The 15,210-nt window shown below is 34.8% G+C and overlaps 1 protein-coding gene across 17 annotated transcripts in view; it reads right to left on the bottom strand.

The window, feature by feature from the left end:
• Positions 1-3,917: 3,917 nt before the first annotated feature.
• Positions 3,918-15,210, bottom strand: part of ZNF280D (zinc finger protein 280D) — a 54,777-nt gene continuing 43,484 nt past the window's right edge. For 9 of the 17 annotated variants that reach the window (XM_040600195.1, XM_040600191.1, XM_040600192.1 and 6 more), the window contains 2 exons: positions 13,556-13,611; positions 6,464-8,331 (listed from right to left, as the gene is read on the bottom strand). In XM_040600195.1, coding sequence (XP_040456129.1) covers positions 7,695-8,331; positions 13,556-13,611 — 693 coding nt within the window. In that variant the 3' untranslated portion in view covers positions 6,464-7,694. Of the gene's footprint in view, positions 5,989-6,463; positions 8,332-13,555; positions 13,612-15,210 lie in introns of those variants that run through there. The other 8 variants (XM_040600194.1, XM_040600197.1, XM_040600188.1 and 5 more) reach the window with 7 other exon arrangements.

Here is a 15,210-nt window from a genome sequence, read left to right on the forward strand (position 1 = left end):
TAATGATAAGATTTCATATATAAATAATCATAAATTAATGTGTGAGTGATGAACATCTTCCTGAGTAGCAGACTAGTTTTTTACTTTCTAAAATCCTACACTGTAACATTTGAATTTTCAGAATTTATACTGAAAATTCATCTTCTGTAACTGGAATAGGATGCCCCTGTTGCAACATGCTTGCTTAGATGAACCTAATATGCTGAATTTGTATAGATACAACAACATACATCACATGCATGCAAATTATTAAAGTTCTATTATAACCTTCAAGTCTACACTGAAGAATGTATAGGTCATCCTCAAAAAAAGTTTCTACCTTCAGTGGCAGCAGTTAATTGAAATATACATAACTAATAATGCCTCTGGAGATCCAGCCATAATAAGCAGTTTCCAAAGGAAATGATCCAATAGCTTCATTACTTGCAGCTGTTTGGTTTACTGAAAGCTCACAGCGTTTATTCCTCTTATGGAAATGTTTTCTCCAAAAAAAAAGTAGGAATTTCTCTACAACTCCCTACAGACTACTCCAAAAAGCTTTATTTCTTAGGCTGTGGCTTCCCATTCAGCTGCAACTGAATGGCCTAAACTGGCCGTGCTGTTTGTTCTCTGCTGCTGCTTGTTGCTGCTGCCACTGGTCGTTTTTCAGCCTGATCAGCCCTGTGATTTAGCTCAGCATTTTGTATCTGCAAAATCTGGCTATAGCAAGACATAGCAGCTACAGGGGAAAGGGCTGCTTCAATCATTGGAAGCGTTCTTACAGAATCAGAGCCTTACAAGCCTCAGTTTAGCAAATTTATGAGATTAAACTTGGACTCCTCTTGTAAAACTGAGCTACCTTAATCTAAAGAAATCGTAACGGCCAAGTAAAAGAGATGATTTATTAAGCAAGATTAACTGAAGTCCATTGTGTAGTAAGATAGTCCAAAGGGTGTTGGTGATGCAGGTTTACAAGGGAAGAGAATAATCTTTTTTTCCCCTCAACTACATCTGTGGCTAATAATAGAAAGATAAACTTTCAGGTATATAGCCCTTCTTGGGTTGTGAAACCGAAGCAACAAACTGCAGCAAAGTACAAGCTAGCAATAATTAAGTTCATTAATTCCCCAAATTGAAACAAAAGGCAGATTAAACAAATAAAGAGCACACAAGACACTGTAGTGGAGAAATTAGGAGGGTTTTTAAACCCTGCAGGATGGACAAAGAGATCACTATGAAACAGCAGAGTCAACTAGAAGAATGATGCCAAAATTCTAACAGGAATGTTTTAGTTTTTTGCTGTACCCAGTTCATTATCATTAATATCCATTAAAGGTTTGAATTTTAGCTCCCAGGCCCATCTTTCAAACACCGTTGATGATAATGTTGTTTCTGATCTTTAAAGACCATACAAATGTAACCTCTGGTCTGATACTGGCACTACACTCTCACTACTATTTTAAATATGTTAAGGGAAACAACTGCAAAGGGAAGGGAGGAAGCTTTATCTTTCAATCCACTGAATAAAACTGGAGAAGAGTTGTGGCCAGAGTGGATTATCATACACATTCCCATCCTTGTAACTTGTATTAAAAGTAACTCGGTATTACTTTTGCTAAGAAAAACTTTGGTACGTTTACTGTATTTTAACAGATTGTACTTTGATTTCCTTTTATACCATCGAGACTGCTTCTGAAGAGCCCAGAGCACAACAGATTCCGTTTATGAAATACAATTACGTTTTAGAGTATTATAAAGTATGTTCTGCTTTAATAAGTTTGTCTTACTAATTTAAATCAAATCAATATTCAGTTCCAAGCAGGTCTATAAACAATAGAAGTATTGTGCATTAAAGTTTTTCTTATAACAAACTTGAAAAAACTCCATAGGTTATCCTCAAGAAAGGCTAAGTCACTATCTGCATTAAAACAGAAGATGACACAGCCTGCCTTGACACTTTCTGCTGTGGTACTTATTAGCCTGCTATCTCAAAGGCCACTGAAAAGTGACAAGCTATAGTTTAAAGGCTATTTATTTTAAACAGAAGAACTCGCAGAACTTCATTACCTAGCAAAGATTAATAAAATGCCACTATTCAACACTAAGGTACATCTTACTTTAGTATGTAAAACAGCATACATGCCACATTAAGAGCTTTTTCTTTGTTCCATCAAGGAAGATCACACAAGCACTCTTGTTTCCTCTAGGATAACTGGCCTTTCTATGGTCTCAAGAGGGAATCCACTGTATGCTATCTAGGAAAGAAAACAGAGTGGAAAATCACACAAATAGTAGAAAAGCTTCTCTAGCATAAACATGTTGCCTTTAGGCTATTTTTGGGAATTCTGATCTCATACATGTATCTTAACGCTCTTTGCGATCTTTCAGAGCCATTAAAGGTGGATGTGCCCAGCTGCTCTGGTTCCTCTAGTTGCCATTTTAGGAATCAGTAATAAAGCTTCACTTTATCAGATAAAGCACGTTAACCAACCTCTCCTGCATGTTGCACACTGCTAATCATGCTTAAAATTCTGAACTTACTTTTGCTTCTCCTCTGTATAAATGTCTTGCTTTCCATCACCAGCCAACAACTTAGAAGTTGATTATACACCAACCACCAAGAGAAGGAGCCATTCCAAGACACAAAGGTGCAACCATTTAAATGATACCTAACAAAGACACTGCGTTTCACCAAATGTCCTGGGGAAATCATACCACGTGCCATCAACCTGTTAGTTCAAAGAGGAGGTGAAGTCTTCCCAAGAAAATCAAGCAAGACACAAATCTCAGCTGAATTCAGCTGAAAACCTGAGAAACAGGTACACAAAATTCAATCCTTATTTCAGGCAGCAAACATCCAGCTAATTCAAATACATACAGTTTACAAACTATTAAGTATTCGTGTTCCGTTTCTTCTATAGCCTTATAAGCCAGGAAAGTGAGGCCTTCTATTTGTTGCTAAAATATCACGACAGGATCAGAATGAAGAAGTCACAAGAGGCTGCAAGAAACAGACCCACAGGTTACTCTCCTTCAGTCAAAAGGATCGATCCTTAATTACACTGCTTATAAGCAAACATAAGAAGGTTACATTTTCAAGGCTACCATGTTATAACGGTCTTTATAAAGGTACCACTACATGCTACCGCATTACCAAGATTTTTGGAAAGAACAGCTCTTTTGAATTAAATGCTGAACGTTGAGAATTCAGTGAACTAAAATTTGAACCAAAGTTTATTTACATTAAATTCAGAACATAAGAAATTAGTTTAGCAATGCTGCCTAAAAAAAGGAGAATTGGTTGCTGACAAGCTAAAACTTCCTGATCATGGAATTACCTATTTAAAATTGTCTAATACAGCCCGTACGTGTAATTTAAGCACTCAGTTTTCTTAATAGGAAGCTAAATTTGCCCAAATGCAGATATACATATAACATTACAGTTATCCTTGTGGTTGTCACAGAAACCTCAGCCTCTCTGAAATAACGGTCTGAACAGCAAGAAAACCTCAACAAAACCAACACATTTTTACATCAATAAACACATTAGCTTTATAGCACCTTGCAGGCATAACAACTACGTTAATCTCCCCCAAAATCAAGTGTTTCACAGCTAAATATTTTTCTCTTTTTTTAAATCTGATGCAATACAGGAAACATCAACTTAACGTGGTTACTTAGGGTCAATGAGATGACTGAAAATTAAAGAGTCTTAGAACTCCAACAGCGATCCAGAACTCCAAGGAGCACAGCAAAGAACTTTCTGCATAGTTCCTGTAAACTAATAGGAAATACCAGTCAACATACTTTCCCTTTTAGCACTGAATTAATGGGGGAAAGTTAGAGTCAAAATTATGAACTGTCCTTTTGAGCTACATTAAAACTAGACTGAAGTTTTATTAAAAGCAAAAATCATTCAAAGTAATCGTGAAACATACTTACCAATTTTTTTTTTATTAGCAGCATATTAAGCATACAACAAATAAATATAGGTTGCAACTCGACAGAATAAGCTCACAAGCCTCAAAAATCAAACACTAATAAAAACAAAAGAGAAAACAATCAGGTATAAAATTTGCCCTACATAAAAAATTTCTAGATAGTCTTCTACCAGAACTCTACTGTGACAGCCTACGGCCACAGTCTTTGGTGCAATATTAGTATATACTACAGCATAAAAAAATAACTGCTTTCTACACCCCAGCATATAAATAACAACACTTAATGCCTACAAAAAAGCTTTGAGATCCTTTATTTAAGGTTTTGCAGAATACTAAGCATTACTTAAGATTCGTTACCCTGACCTTGTTTCTAATGGCTTCTGGCAGTAAAGCACCACAGAATGTGATTTTTAACCCTATTGCCTAGGGTTCTCCTCTCTCTCTCCCCCCATTTCCAGGAAAAGAAAAGCAAACGTGGTTTTGTTATAAAGATTTTCTCATTTAAAAGACATCCGCCAATACTCAGAATTCAGTATGTGCTATGATTTGATCAGATATTTTTTTTCCCCCCTGGGTTTACTCATCCATGCTGTTACAGAAAAACCAAACCACAAGCCAACCAAAGTTTCTTTCCCAAGCTGCACAAGACAAACCGACATGTTGGCTGCACTTGAGGAAGCTCCAAATGACTGAACACTCAACTGACCGTAAGCTAGTAATGACAAGTTTTCCATTAAATGCAAATAATGAAGAGAGCATACACATGGCATGTGTTTTCCTTAAAACTAAATGTTATATAACAATCTGCAATGATTACTTAACCAAATACAGTGAATGTCTTGAGATGAGGGGAAACAGTGATTCTAGTGTGAACACCAAGAATCAACTTTAAGTTAGTGGGTTTTGGTAAAGCAGTGAAAACTTGAGGTAAAAAGTCTTCCCAAGTACAAAAACCAGAGGTGGCACAGAGGAAGAACTACTAATGGCTAGATGGAAAAAAACTTCTAAATTACTCAGAAACAAACAAAAAATTAATTATGTGCAGTCACGTTCAAATAACTCAAAATTCATTCCACGTAACTTGATCCTCTGGAGTGACTTCTGCCAAAAGTACCAATTTAACTTATCTCCAGGAAACCTCCAAAATGACATGACTAGAGTATAATGTTCATAATTATGCAGTCTCCTAGTGTTTAGTCACCAAATTAATTACTTCATATAGGAAAAATCATAATGCATTTCAGTTTTTCTCCTTCACAAAAATACCATGCCACTGTTTTCATGATATACCTTACTTGTTATTTAAAGCTATCTAACAGTCTTGCTAGAACAATCCAGTTCTCTCTCACCTCTTCCTTTGGAAGGGCTATTAGATATTTGGGTGTTTTATACCTAACATTACCTTTTATATAAGCATTCTCTACATGATTTGAAACAAGCAATGATTTACATATTAGGCATGTAGGAATGTATCTATCTACTTCTACCAAATAGGCAGATTTTTAAATCAGAGTTTTATTTTCCAACTTTTCTCAACAGTACATGGCCATTATTAAAATGGGAAATGTTTTAAAAATTTAATTGCTTAAGAAAAGACAAATGTGAGGAATTTATAAGCAAGTATCATACAACTGGTTCCAGTTTTTTTTTATATTAATCTTTTCCAACACCACAAGTCAGAGCATTATTCAAAATCTATAATTTGCATGGAAGATCAATCGGCTTAAAAATACTATAGAGATTCCTCTGGGTTTAAACTCAGATGTATTCAGGAACTCCTTTAGTAACATATACATCAACTTCCATAGCTGATTAAGTCCTTTAAACTGTCCTCATTGTGATGTATTTTATAATCTTCCACATGTAGATGCCTGAAGACATCAGACTGGTTAATCATCCCTTGAGTTAACGATTTCACTAAAATTTTTTAAAAAAAACAAAGAATACCGCAACTTATCGCTCTCAACTTTTTCATGTGTCTTGCTATTTGAAGTTCTTAAAATGGCAAATCTTGAAGAGCTGTGACTATGTAAATTGTTCCAATTTTCTTTTTAAAAGTCTTCTAAACCTGCATGGATGAAAATTAAGATGCAATTCAAAATTTAAGTCATATAACTCTTAAGAGTTTGAAGCAATTTTTGAGATGTTGAGATACATGTGGTTTATTTAGAGGCTCCAAAAATAAGCTGGATGGTCTCTAAATTTTAATATTGTTGCTGATTAGACTCATTTAGCAGCTGAGCCCAGTTAACCTAGGAGGACAGAGCAGACTTCAACTGCATGCTGACAGCCCAGAAAAATATCTCTATACAACCTGGAAAAGTTAGCACACAGCTACAAAAATACGTTTATGCATAGGCACTTGCTCATTTAATTCTTAAAAAAACCCCAACAACCAAACAAAAAAGCCCCGTAAAGTCTCAATTTCACAATTTTAAAATTAAATAGTTTTTGGAACTGTCACTAAATCTTTTAAAAAAAAGATGTGGGAAGACAATGCCCAAAGATTCAAGCTGAGCATAAAATTATGCACAAAGACAAAATTTTGTTGCAAATATTTACTCAAAAAGTAATAATTTACAGCAGTGCTTTAATAGCTGTTCAAAACATTTAACATTCATTAGAAACAAAACTGTAAGTCAAAAGCACATTCTGAATGTTTCAAATGGAGCAGTGAAGTCATAAGAGCAAGCTACTGTTAATCATATGCATTCCTACATCTAGCTGCTAACTAGGAGACAAAAAAAAACCCCAAAAATAAACCAAAACCAGCAGCCATCTTTCTGTACACAATTTAGACTACAAAAAAACCCTGAAATTGAACTGTACAATTCTACTTTATACTTCCTTGTGTCCTTTTTGTAACAGTTAGCCAATAGCAGCTGCAAAATGGCAGAATGCATGCCTGTTGATGTTTCCAGTTTGGGGGTTTCCTTATTTTTGTTTAAAACAGTTTTTACATTAAACCGTACTTTGGTGTGACTTACAGACCATTCCTACAGGTCTACAGCTAAGAATGATTAAAACAATGGTAAAAGCCTAACAGCTACGGTACTTCCAGCAGTATGTTCTACTTTATACAGTTATGTTCGGTAATTCTGCACAGCCTGAACACTGAAAACCCCACAAATATATATTTTTATTGTAATAATTCCACTTTCACTGAAAGTTTATTAAGGTAAGCTTACAGCCTGGCAGGATTACACCTGTACAGAGGTGCACAGATTCATATAATTCTGTTAACATGCTTTTACAGACAGGAATGTGACACCAAGTCCAAAGGTTTATGTTCACCCAAATTATCAGCAGACCAATAACCATCATTACAAGTGTGCTCCATTTCAGCATCAGAAGTGAGTTCATACTAAATGCCACTATTTAATGATATTAACACTGAAGGATTTAAAAAAATATTTTCTTGGCAAACAAATCACCTTATCCCAGGCTAGTTAACTATAAAAATTAGCATTTATTCCTCCTTTCAAATGTCAGCCTAATAAGATATATCACATCCAAGAGACAGGAAGATATATTTGAATGTGTTACCTTTTGTAAATTTAGCGAATTCAGTTGTACATATACATACATGCTATCTTCGTATGCAAAATTTTCCTTTAGCGTCTCTTCCTCTCCTTCACACACACACCCACCCACACCCTCCCCCCCCTTTTTTTTATTTTATTTTTGACAATTAGCATCAATGAGCACACTCATCAGGAATGGTCCATGGTGTTCTTACCATTGTTTATAACAAACAATAGAATTAACATAATTTCAGCTCGCTTCATTTTCGTCTGTCTTGTTTACAGTTGTTTCCATTCTGCTGGGACTGCTTTCTTTAGAAGTCTCATCTGTTTGTTCAGAGGGTTGTCCGGCTTTCTTTGATGAAGGTGCAACATTACCTTTTTGAAGAATTTCAGTAGCTTCATGTTCTAGTACCTCTGATGGAGTCAAAGGCTCCAAATGAATACTGCCTTGTTCACTAATGTCTGAACTAACAGATTCAGGTTCATCTCTTTTTCTCAAGAACTGCTCAAAACTAACATCTTCACCCAATGTTAGTTTCAAGTCCCTTGCGTTCATTGCTGAAAGTGTAGTTTCATCCAAGCTATGTACCTTAGTTTGCTCATTCAAGGTAACACTATCAGAACTTTGGCAAGTTTTCAACTCACTTTCATCAATAATACATTTTTGTTTCTCATCTACTAATTGTTTGTTATTATCTGAATCACAACATGCTCCTTTCTCATGCAAAGGAATCTTTGAGCTGTTGTCAGGGAGTTCCAAACTAGGAACATTTTCTGTATTTGACAATGATGAGTTTTCTTCATTTTTTTCAACTGATGCAACTTTTTGAGTTTGATTTCTAGTGCATTCTTTTGTTTCGTCTGAAGAGTCATGCTCTTGTGTGCTGAAAAAAACAAACCAAGTTATTTTTATAATAGATGAAATAAAGCAACACATGGTTGTACTCTGCAAAGTGACTTTCAAAGTAGTATTATAGTTTTCCTACTTGGTATATCTCACAAATTTTCATAGCAAGATGGGTTGAATTTAATTTAACAGCTGCATTTTTCTTACCTATTTACAAACAACTTTGTATTTAGCAGTCAATCAGTATTCTTTAGTTCTTGCATTTCATCTCCAGAAAGGAAGGTTAAGTTTTCCCCTTTGTGTGACACATGGAATTTTCCAAAACACAACATGAAGTTCCTCTACCTGCACAGCCTCTTTGACATAGATGCACATAAAACTACTTCGAAACTTTCGTTGATGACATGCAAAAAACCAAGCCAATTCGTACCTCTATACTGACCAACTGACTCTGCAATACTAATGAGAGTAAAGCAAGAAAAAAGCTAACAGTTGGGAATCTAAATTAACTTAAATCTAAAATTTAGTTCAGCAACTACAAATTTGGATTCACTGAAAACATGAATCTGAGAAGTAGCATTTTCAGTCAGTTCTCAGAGTAAAACTGTTTATAGATCAGTACTGAACTATGCAAGTAAAAATGAGAATCTTACTGTATAATTAAACCTAAAACGTACTGTATTAACTTTGTAGAAACTGCTTGTTTAAACCTTGTATTATTTCAGTAAAGCCACATGCACACAGTACTTTAACGTGACCAGGAAAAAAAGAAATGCTCCAAAGACAAACTGAACTGTATACTTCAGATGCCATCTGTACCCACAAAAATACAAAATAGTCTGGTCATATCGCTATATACAATTTGCTTACATGCTCATATTCCAACAGTCAAAATCCTAAATACTAGTTTATAATATTTCTCTTCATTTTTTCCAGGAACAAAAGCTTCTCCCATCCTTTCAATGATGTAGCTCAATTTTTGCTGTAAAGATTTAAATTTGGTTAAAGTTTAATGATTTCTAACCCATTCAAAATTTCAGAATAATAAGTAGCTCAAATTACCTAACATGATGATGGTGACAGACGAAAGAAAGCAGGGGGGGGAAGATGGAAGAACAACAGTTGGTCTGATTTCAGATAAAAATTCTATATAGGAAGTGAAACTAGGCGCAAAATCTCCGGTTAACTTTTACAATTTAAAAATGAAATTGAAAATAGTCTCTGAATAGTGACATGCTTACAAAGGATGCGAGAGAGATAATACCACCAAATATCTCATTAATCAAAATGCATTTGTACTCTATTTCTTTAAATGGTTTTAAAAATGGAATGAAATAATTTTTGGATGAAACAACTTTTAACATTGCCTAAGCAATAGACAGTTCCAGGACTCTTAAAAAGAATAACCAATTTCCTGCTACTATGTTTTTATGATATATTTTCAAGCTGAAAGTTTAGGCATGCTGTTCTACTGATCCAGGAATTTAAAACAATTCACGATTCATCTAATATGCTAAATGATGTTGATTTCTACAGAAAATGGTTCCTTTGGAAGGGGCACTACATACTACAAGCATTCAGAAATCTGTGTTCGAGTTTTACTTTCACTTAAATTAACTAATCCAAGAATATTGCATTTCCTACTTTGAATTTAAGTTAGAGGGATAAGAGACTGCTGAGTTATTTTTCAGTGGTGAAAGCTTTCCAGTCACCGATGTAGTCATAAGAACCTTTTCATCCTAGTACAATGATTTATTTAATTCATAATAAGGAATTAACTCAAGAGATAGGCCAACCTCTTCATCGAATTACAATCTATTTGCTATTTGTGTCAAACAAAGGTGGGATTTTTTTTCATTTATTGGGCTATCTAAACCAGTAAATAACATTCTCAAATGCACCAACAAATTTTTTATGTAAGTTCTTCTCTTCTCTTCTCCCTCAAACTTCTAGAAAGAAAGCGGACAAAGGGTAATATTTGAGGCAAAACTCAAAACTAAGTTCCTGCACAAAAGCCAACACTTGGAACCACCCATCAGCTGTGGCTGACAGAACTGGTCTTGCTGTAACTGTTTCTCATTACCTCATCTATTCCAGAGAAACACTTAAGCTACACAGAGCCATATAAATGCTAGCAAATATTTAGAACTGTTTTTACATGAAAATCCAGTCAACTCTTCATGAAACCGTGTATACACACATGACCTTTAGCCACTATTTTTCAACAAGCAGCTTGAGGGTAAGGTGTAGTTCAAGAGCTAACAATCAAAGTATTATGCTTTATGTGTGAAGTTTTGAACAGAGATATGAAAAAAAAAAAGTGTTTGAATAAATGGATGACTAATGACTCATTAGCACACACAGAGTAGTGTTTCCAGGCTGGAAATCCCAGATGGATTACATCTACATACACATACAAGATGCACACCGAGTAACTCTTCAAAAGGACAAATCTACCCTTAACGTATAAAAGCAGTCCATCACAGTTTCCCTCACTTTCTAGCAACCAAAATCCCAGCTTCATCCAAACCCAGCCTCTCATTCTCACTCATTTTGGCAAAACACAAGAAGGGAGGGAGAGCAAGTGGGGAGGAAGAAAAGAAATATATATATATTCATTTCTCATGCAGAAAAAAAAGACTGTCTCTCATAGGCATACCCTCCCACGAGTCATTTATACCAATAAAACAGAATGTAAAAAAAAATTGAACAAGATTTTGTACAACGATCACCATCACAAAAACAATTATCCACGAAGTACAGAGATCTCTTAGATTGCTGAACACAAAAGAAGTTCACTTAGAACAGTCCTCCAATGAAATAATTTAATTCTGCTAAGAACTGCAGCTGAATAAGCAAAACCTAGCAACTGTGGCACACTAAAATCCTGCAATGAATAGAATAATCATATAGGATTTCAAGACATCTTTCTGTTAGTTAGCAGCTGAAAAAGAATAGCCTTCCATCCAGTATTAGGATCGAAACATACTCTTACTATACTACGTGCAAACTGTATTGGTTACAGTGTAAGAAAACTAAAAATTCAGACATCAGAAAGACTGGAGAATGTGAGAATGATAATAAATATCATATAGGAAGGAGGGTTTAAGTAAACAGAACGTAAAATTTGACTTTTGTTCAATGAAAACAATGAACCCATTTTCTAAAGCATGATACAAACTGTGGCCAGACTATTAAATATGGGCTATACTAATGAACTAGCTGCTGTATTGTCTATATGGAATCAGGTTTTATAATAAGACTATTTCAAGGCAGTAGCACAGAACATAAGTTTTAATCCAAAAGATGAGTCTACCAGGCGCAAACATACACGTACCCCAAGCTACAGAAGCCTAGAAACTAAAAGGGATTTTTTTTTTTTTTTCCCCTCACTGTATAGAGAAATGCAAGATTTGGGTGCCAAGTGAGGCTGAGGGAAGCTAGGCTCTTAACAATTTTTGTTTTAAAATCCTACTACCTCAACATTTTTTTGCTGCTCTTTGCTACACATATTAATTTAACTTTATTTAGAATACTTGATTATTTTACATTGGTGTTATATATTGATGTTAAAAATAATTCAGGGAAAAATTCTACGGCAAGAAAGAAAAAAATATCACACAACTTCAGAACAAAACTGTAAACAAGTGACATTTACACATATGAATAAACAGGAGTCACAAAGTATGTGCAAACACACCTTCAGTCCGTGGAAAAGTATTTCTAGGTAACAAAACCTGTATTACAGACGCATTTACATTAACAGTTTGTTGTGAAACAACACTATGGGGTTTTTAGGCACATTCCTTGGTTGTTCCCACATACCGATTTGCTTTACACAGCAGTCCTGGGGCGTTCAAACTAGAATTCTTTTTGAGGAAAAATGAACTAGAAGTTCTGATCCACAACTGCTGCAACTCCTAACAGAGCTGGGTGCTCAGGAGTCCAAACCAACAATGAATGCTCCACACAGCTCTGAATAAGTGCACAGTATGGAACACAAGTCTGGCCTAAAATAACACCTCCAAACCATAGCGCAGTGAAGATGCAAGATTCTCGGAATCAACTGCTTTCATCTATTGATCTACTCCTGCAGCACTAACTACTAGCTAATATCAACACAACTACCTTGCCTTAATAAAAGAGAAAAGCGTTTGAGGAGTGAGAATCTCTGGTGCTAGAGCTACAATACTCCAGATGTCTGTCTTAAAGCTCATAATGTAGTAACAAAGTCTTAACAGAAAACACTGAACAGATTTATACATTAAAATTACTTTTGTCTACCTAAATACAAGGATAGGAGAAAGTAGTACATCATATACAATTAGAATTACAGTGACTGTTTACTAATCTGTAGCTTAAAGACACAGCTTCTATCTAACGCCTTAACTACTTAGTCTCAATTCTTAAGGAAGCATTTTAAGTGAAAGTAAAATCTCAAATTATTTGGCCCATACTGCATGACTAAAGAGAAATAAAGCAGAACCTTTTCTAAGAAGTAACCTACAGAGGGACTCTGAAAGCAGGCTGGGTTTTTTTTAAAGGCACTATAATAGTGTATACAACAACTAACTACAATTACATTTTGACTAAGCTTTTAAAGGTTGAATTTGCACCAACAATTGTGAAAGAACACTAAATGGAATAAGACGTCTTAGGCTGTGGGATCTGCAGTAATAATTTAGATGAATTACATGAAGTCTAAGTCTGCTCACAATATGTGCCAAAAGAAATGTATATAAATTATTTCCCCAGACATACATAAAAAAATTCCACAAATTTGAGTATTTTTTAGTGTAGAGCTATAATTGTTAGTTACCCAATAATGTCATATATTTGCTCTGCTAAGAATTTGATTGTCTGTTCCCCGCAAATGACAGGTTTGTAAAAACCTAACTAAATGAATATCCAAGAATTAATATTTTATACTGTGTTTTTAAATTGTTTCCCAACAATACTCTTAACTAATATGCAGTATTATAAAAAATGCCTCCTTTAGCAATCTGTACAATTTATTTAATGTCTTAGGAATCTTGACTAACTCACAGTTTAAGCATTACTAAGAATGTGTTTTGACACTTGGAATCTAAATTCTACCAGTCTTGTTAAGTACATTATGACCGCCATTCAAGATTTTCTATCATAGAACACACACATTATAAAATGCTAATTAAATACTTTTACCCAATTACCTGAGAAATTACACAGCATGTGTTATTTTATATACCTGATTTCAAGATGCAGCTGTTCATTGTATTTACCTTTCAAAAGTTGGTGTTTCTGTTTTTCCTTCAGATAAACTAGGTCTTGAAATTTTCTGTAATAATTAATGATATTACTTTTATTTTACATTCAATGAGCAACTGATTACAATATAAAGTTGTAGAAATAATTTCACACTGACATTCCCATAGATCTGCTATGTAGCAGAGACTAAACATGGATCTTAGTACAGATGTTTGCAAATAGTCTTCCAAGTTAAACAAAAAAACCCAGGAAAACAAAGCAAAACTTTAAAGCAACTCATGTAGCCTTTTTCATATACAATACTTCAATTATGCCTTCTTGAACAGGATGCAAACTAAGCCTGGACAAGTTTTTACTTGGAGGGGAAAAATTAAAAATCTGAACTAAACTTGTGTTTTGCTAGAGAAGAGAAAAAAAAGGAAAAAAAGGCAAAAAAAGGGAGAAGCGAATAAGACAAAGTTGAAGTCAGAATATTTTTTTAAGCATTACACAGTGGTTTAGCCCTAACAGATGCTATCATTAAATGTTAAGTATATGGAAGATTCTGAACAAAATGCTTGTCACAGAAGAAACTTTTGAGTCTTTACTAAAACTTACTCAATGAAATAACTTTTTAACAACATGAACAAAGGCAATTCCCTCCCTGCCCCCATTTTTAGAACAGCAGAAAAGCAAGTGACTGAAAACTGCCACTTGCAAACTGCCACACCAGTCCTCTAAAAGCATTTCCTATGCTACAGGGCATCTTGCCTATACCATCTTATTCTCATCTAGGAAATTATAAGTGCCTAAGTGACAAAATTAAGGAATTAAACTTTTTTCTGTCTGAATACAACTATAAGTTTATTTTGGTTTTAAAATAGAAAAGGTCATTGTACATAAAGACAAATATTTTAAAGTATTATTTCTATCACCACCTCTTAAATATTTAAAACTGTAAAACCAAGGTTATATACTTTTAGCATAATATTTTTTCCCCCAGGGAGGTGGTACATTTTGTTTCAATGAGGCCAAATTATGCAGCAAGTATTTTAAAAGTGCGTAGTAAAGTTAAGCTTATTCTGTCTTCTTCTAAAATACCTTTTGCTGTATTTCTATCATGCTTTGCTATATTTCTGTCATACAAGACCCATGCTAAGAAATACTTTCAGATTTAAAATTAGTACACTCTTACTTCTTACTACAGAACCTCCTTCCTTATCCACCATCATCCTCTGCCCTGGCTGACCATAACCCTCCCTGGGAACTACCAGGGAAGGAAGATTTCTTTACTTATTCTCTGCATTTTGAATGCTACATTTTTAAAACAACCTGATTCATGAATTTTTGTTTGGTTCTTCAGCACCCTAGGGGACTGTCCTTTGACTTCCTGCTGTGTATTTCAACAAACAGGCATAACGCCAAGCATCTGGCTGCAGCGAAATAACAGGCATTCCATAGCACCTTGGAAAAAACAACCAGAGGTTCCACGTGGCCCAGATCATACTGAACTCTCACTGTTCTAAAAGCTCTATGTCCTGTAAGCTCAGACAGCTAACACCAAAGTAGCCCATTCTGTCTGTATTCTCCATCTTTTCCAACCATCAGGGTTAGGTTGTTGGGGTGGGTTTTTTGTATTTGTTGGGGTTTTTTTGTTTGTTTGGTTTTTGTTTGGGTTTGGGGGGGGAAT

This window comes from Falco naumanni, chromosome 7 (genome assembly GCF_017639655.2).
Source record: "Falco naumanni isolate bFalNau1 chromosome 7, bFalNau1.pat, whole genome shotgun sequence".
NCBI lineage: Eukaryota > Metazoa > Chordata > Aves > Falconiformes > Falconidae > Falco > Falco naumanni.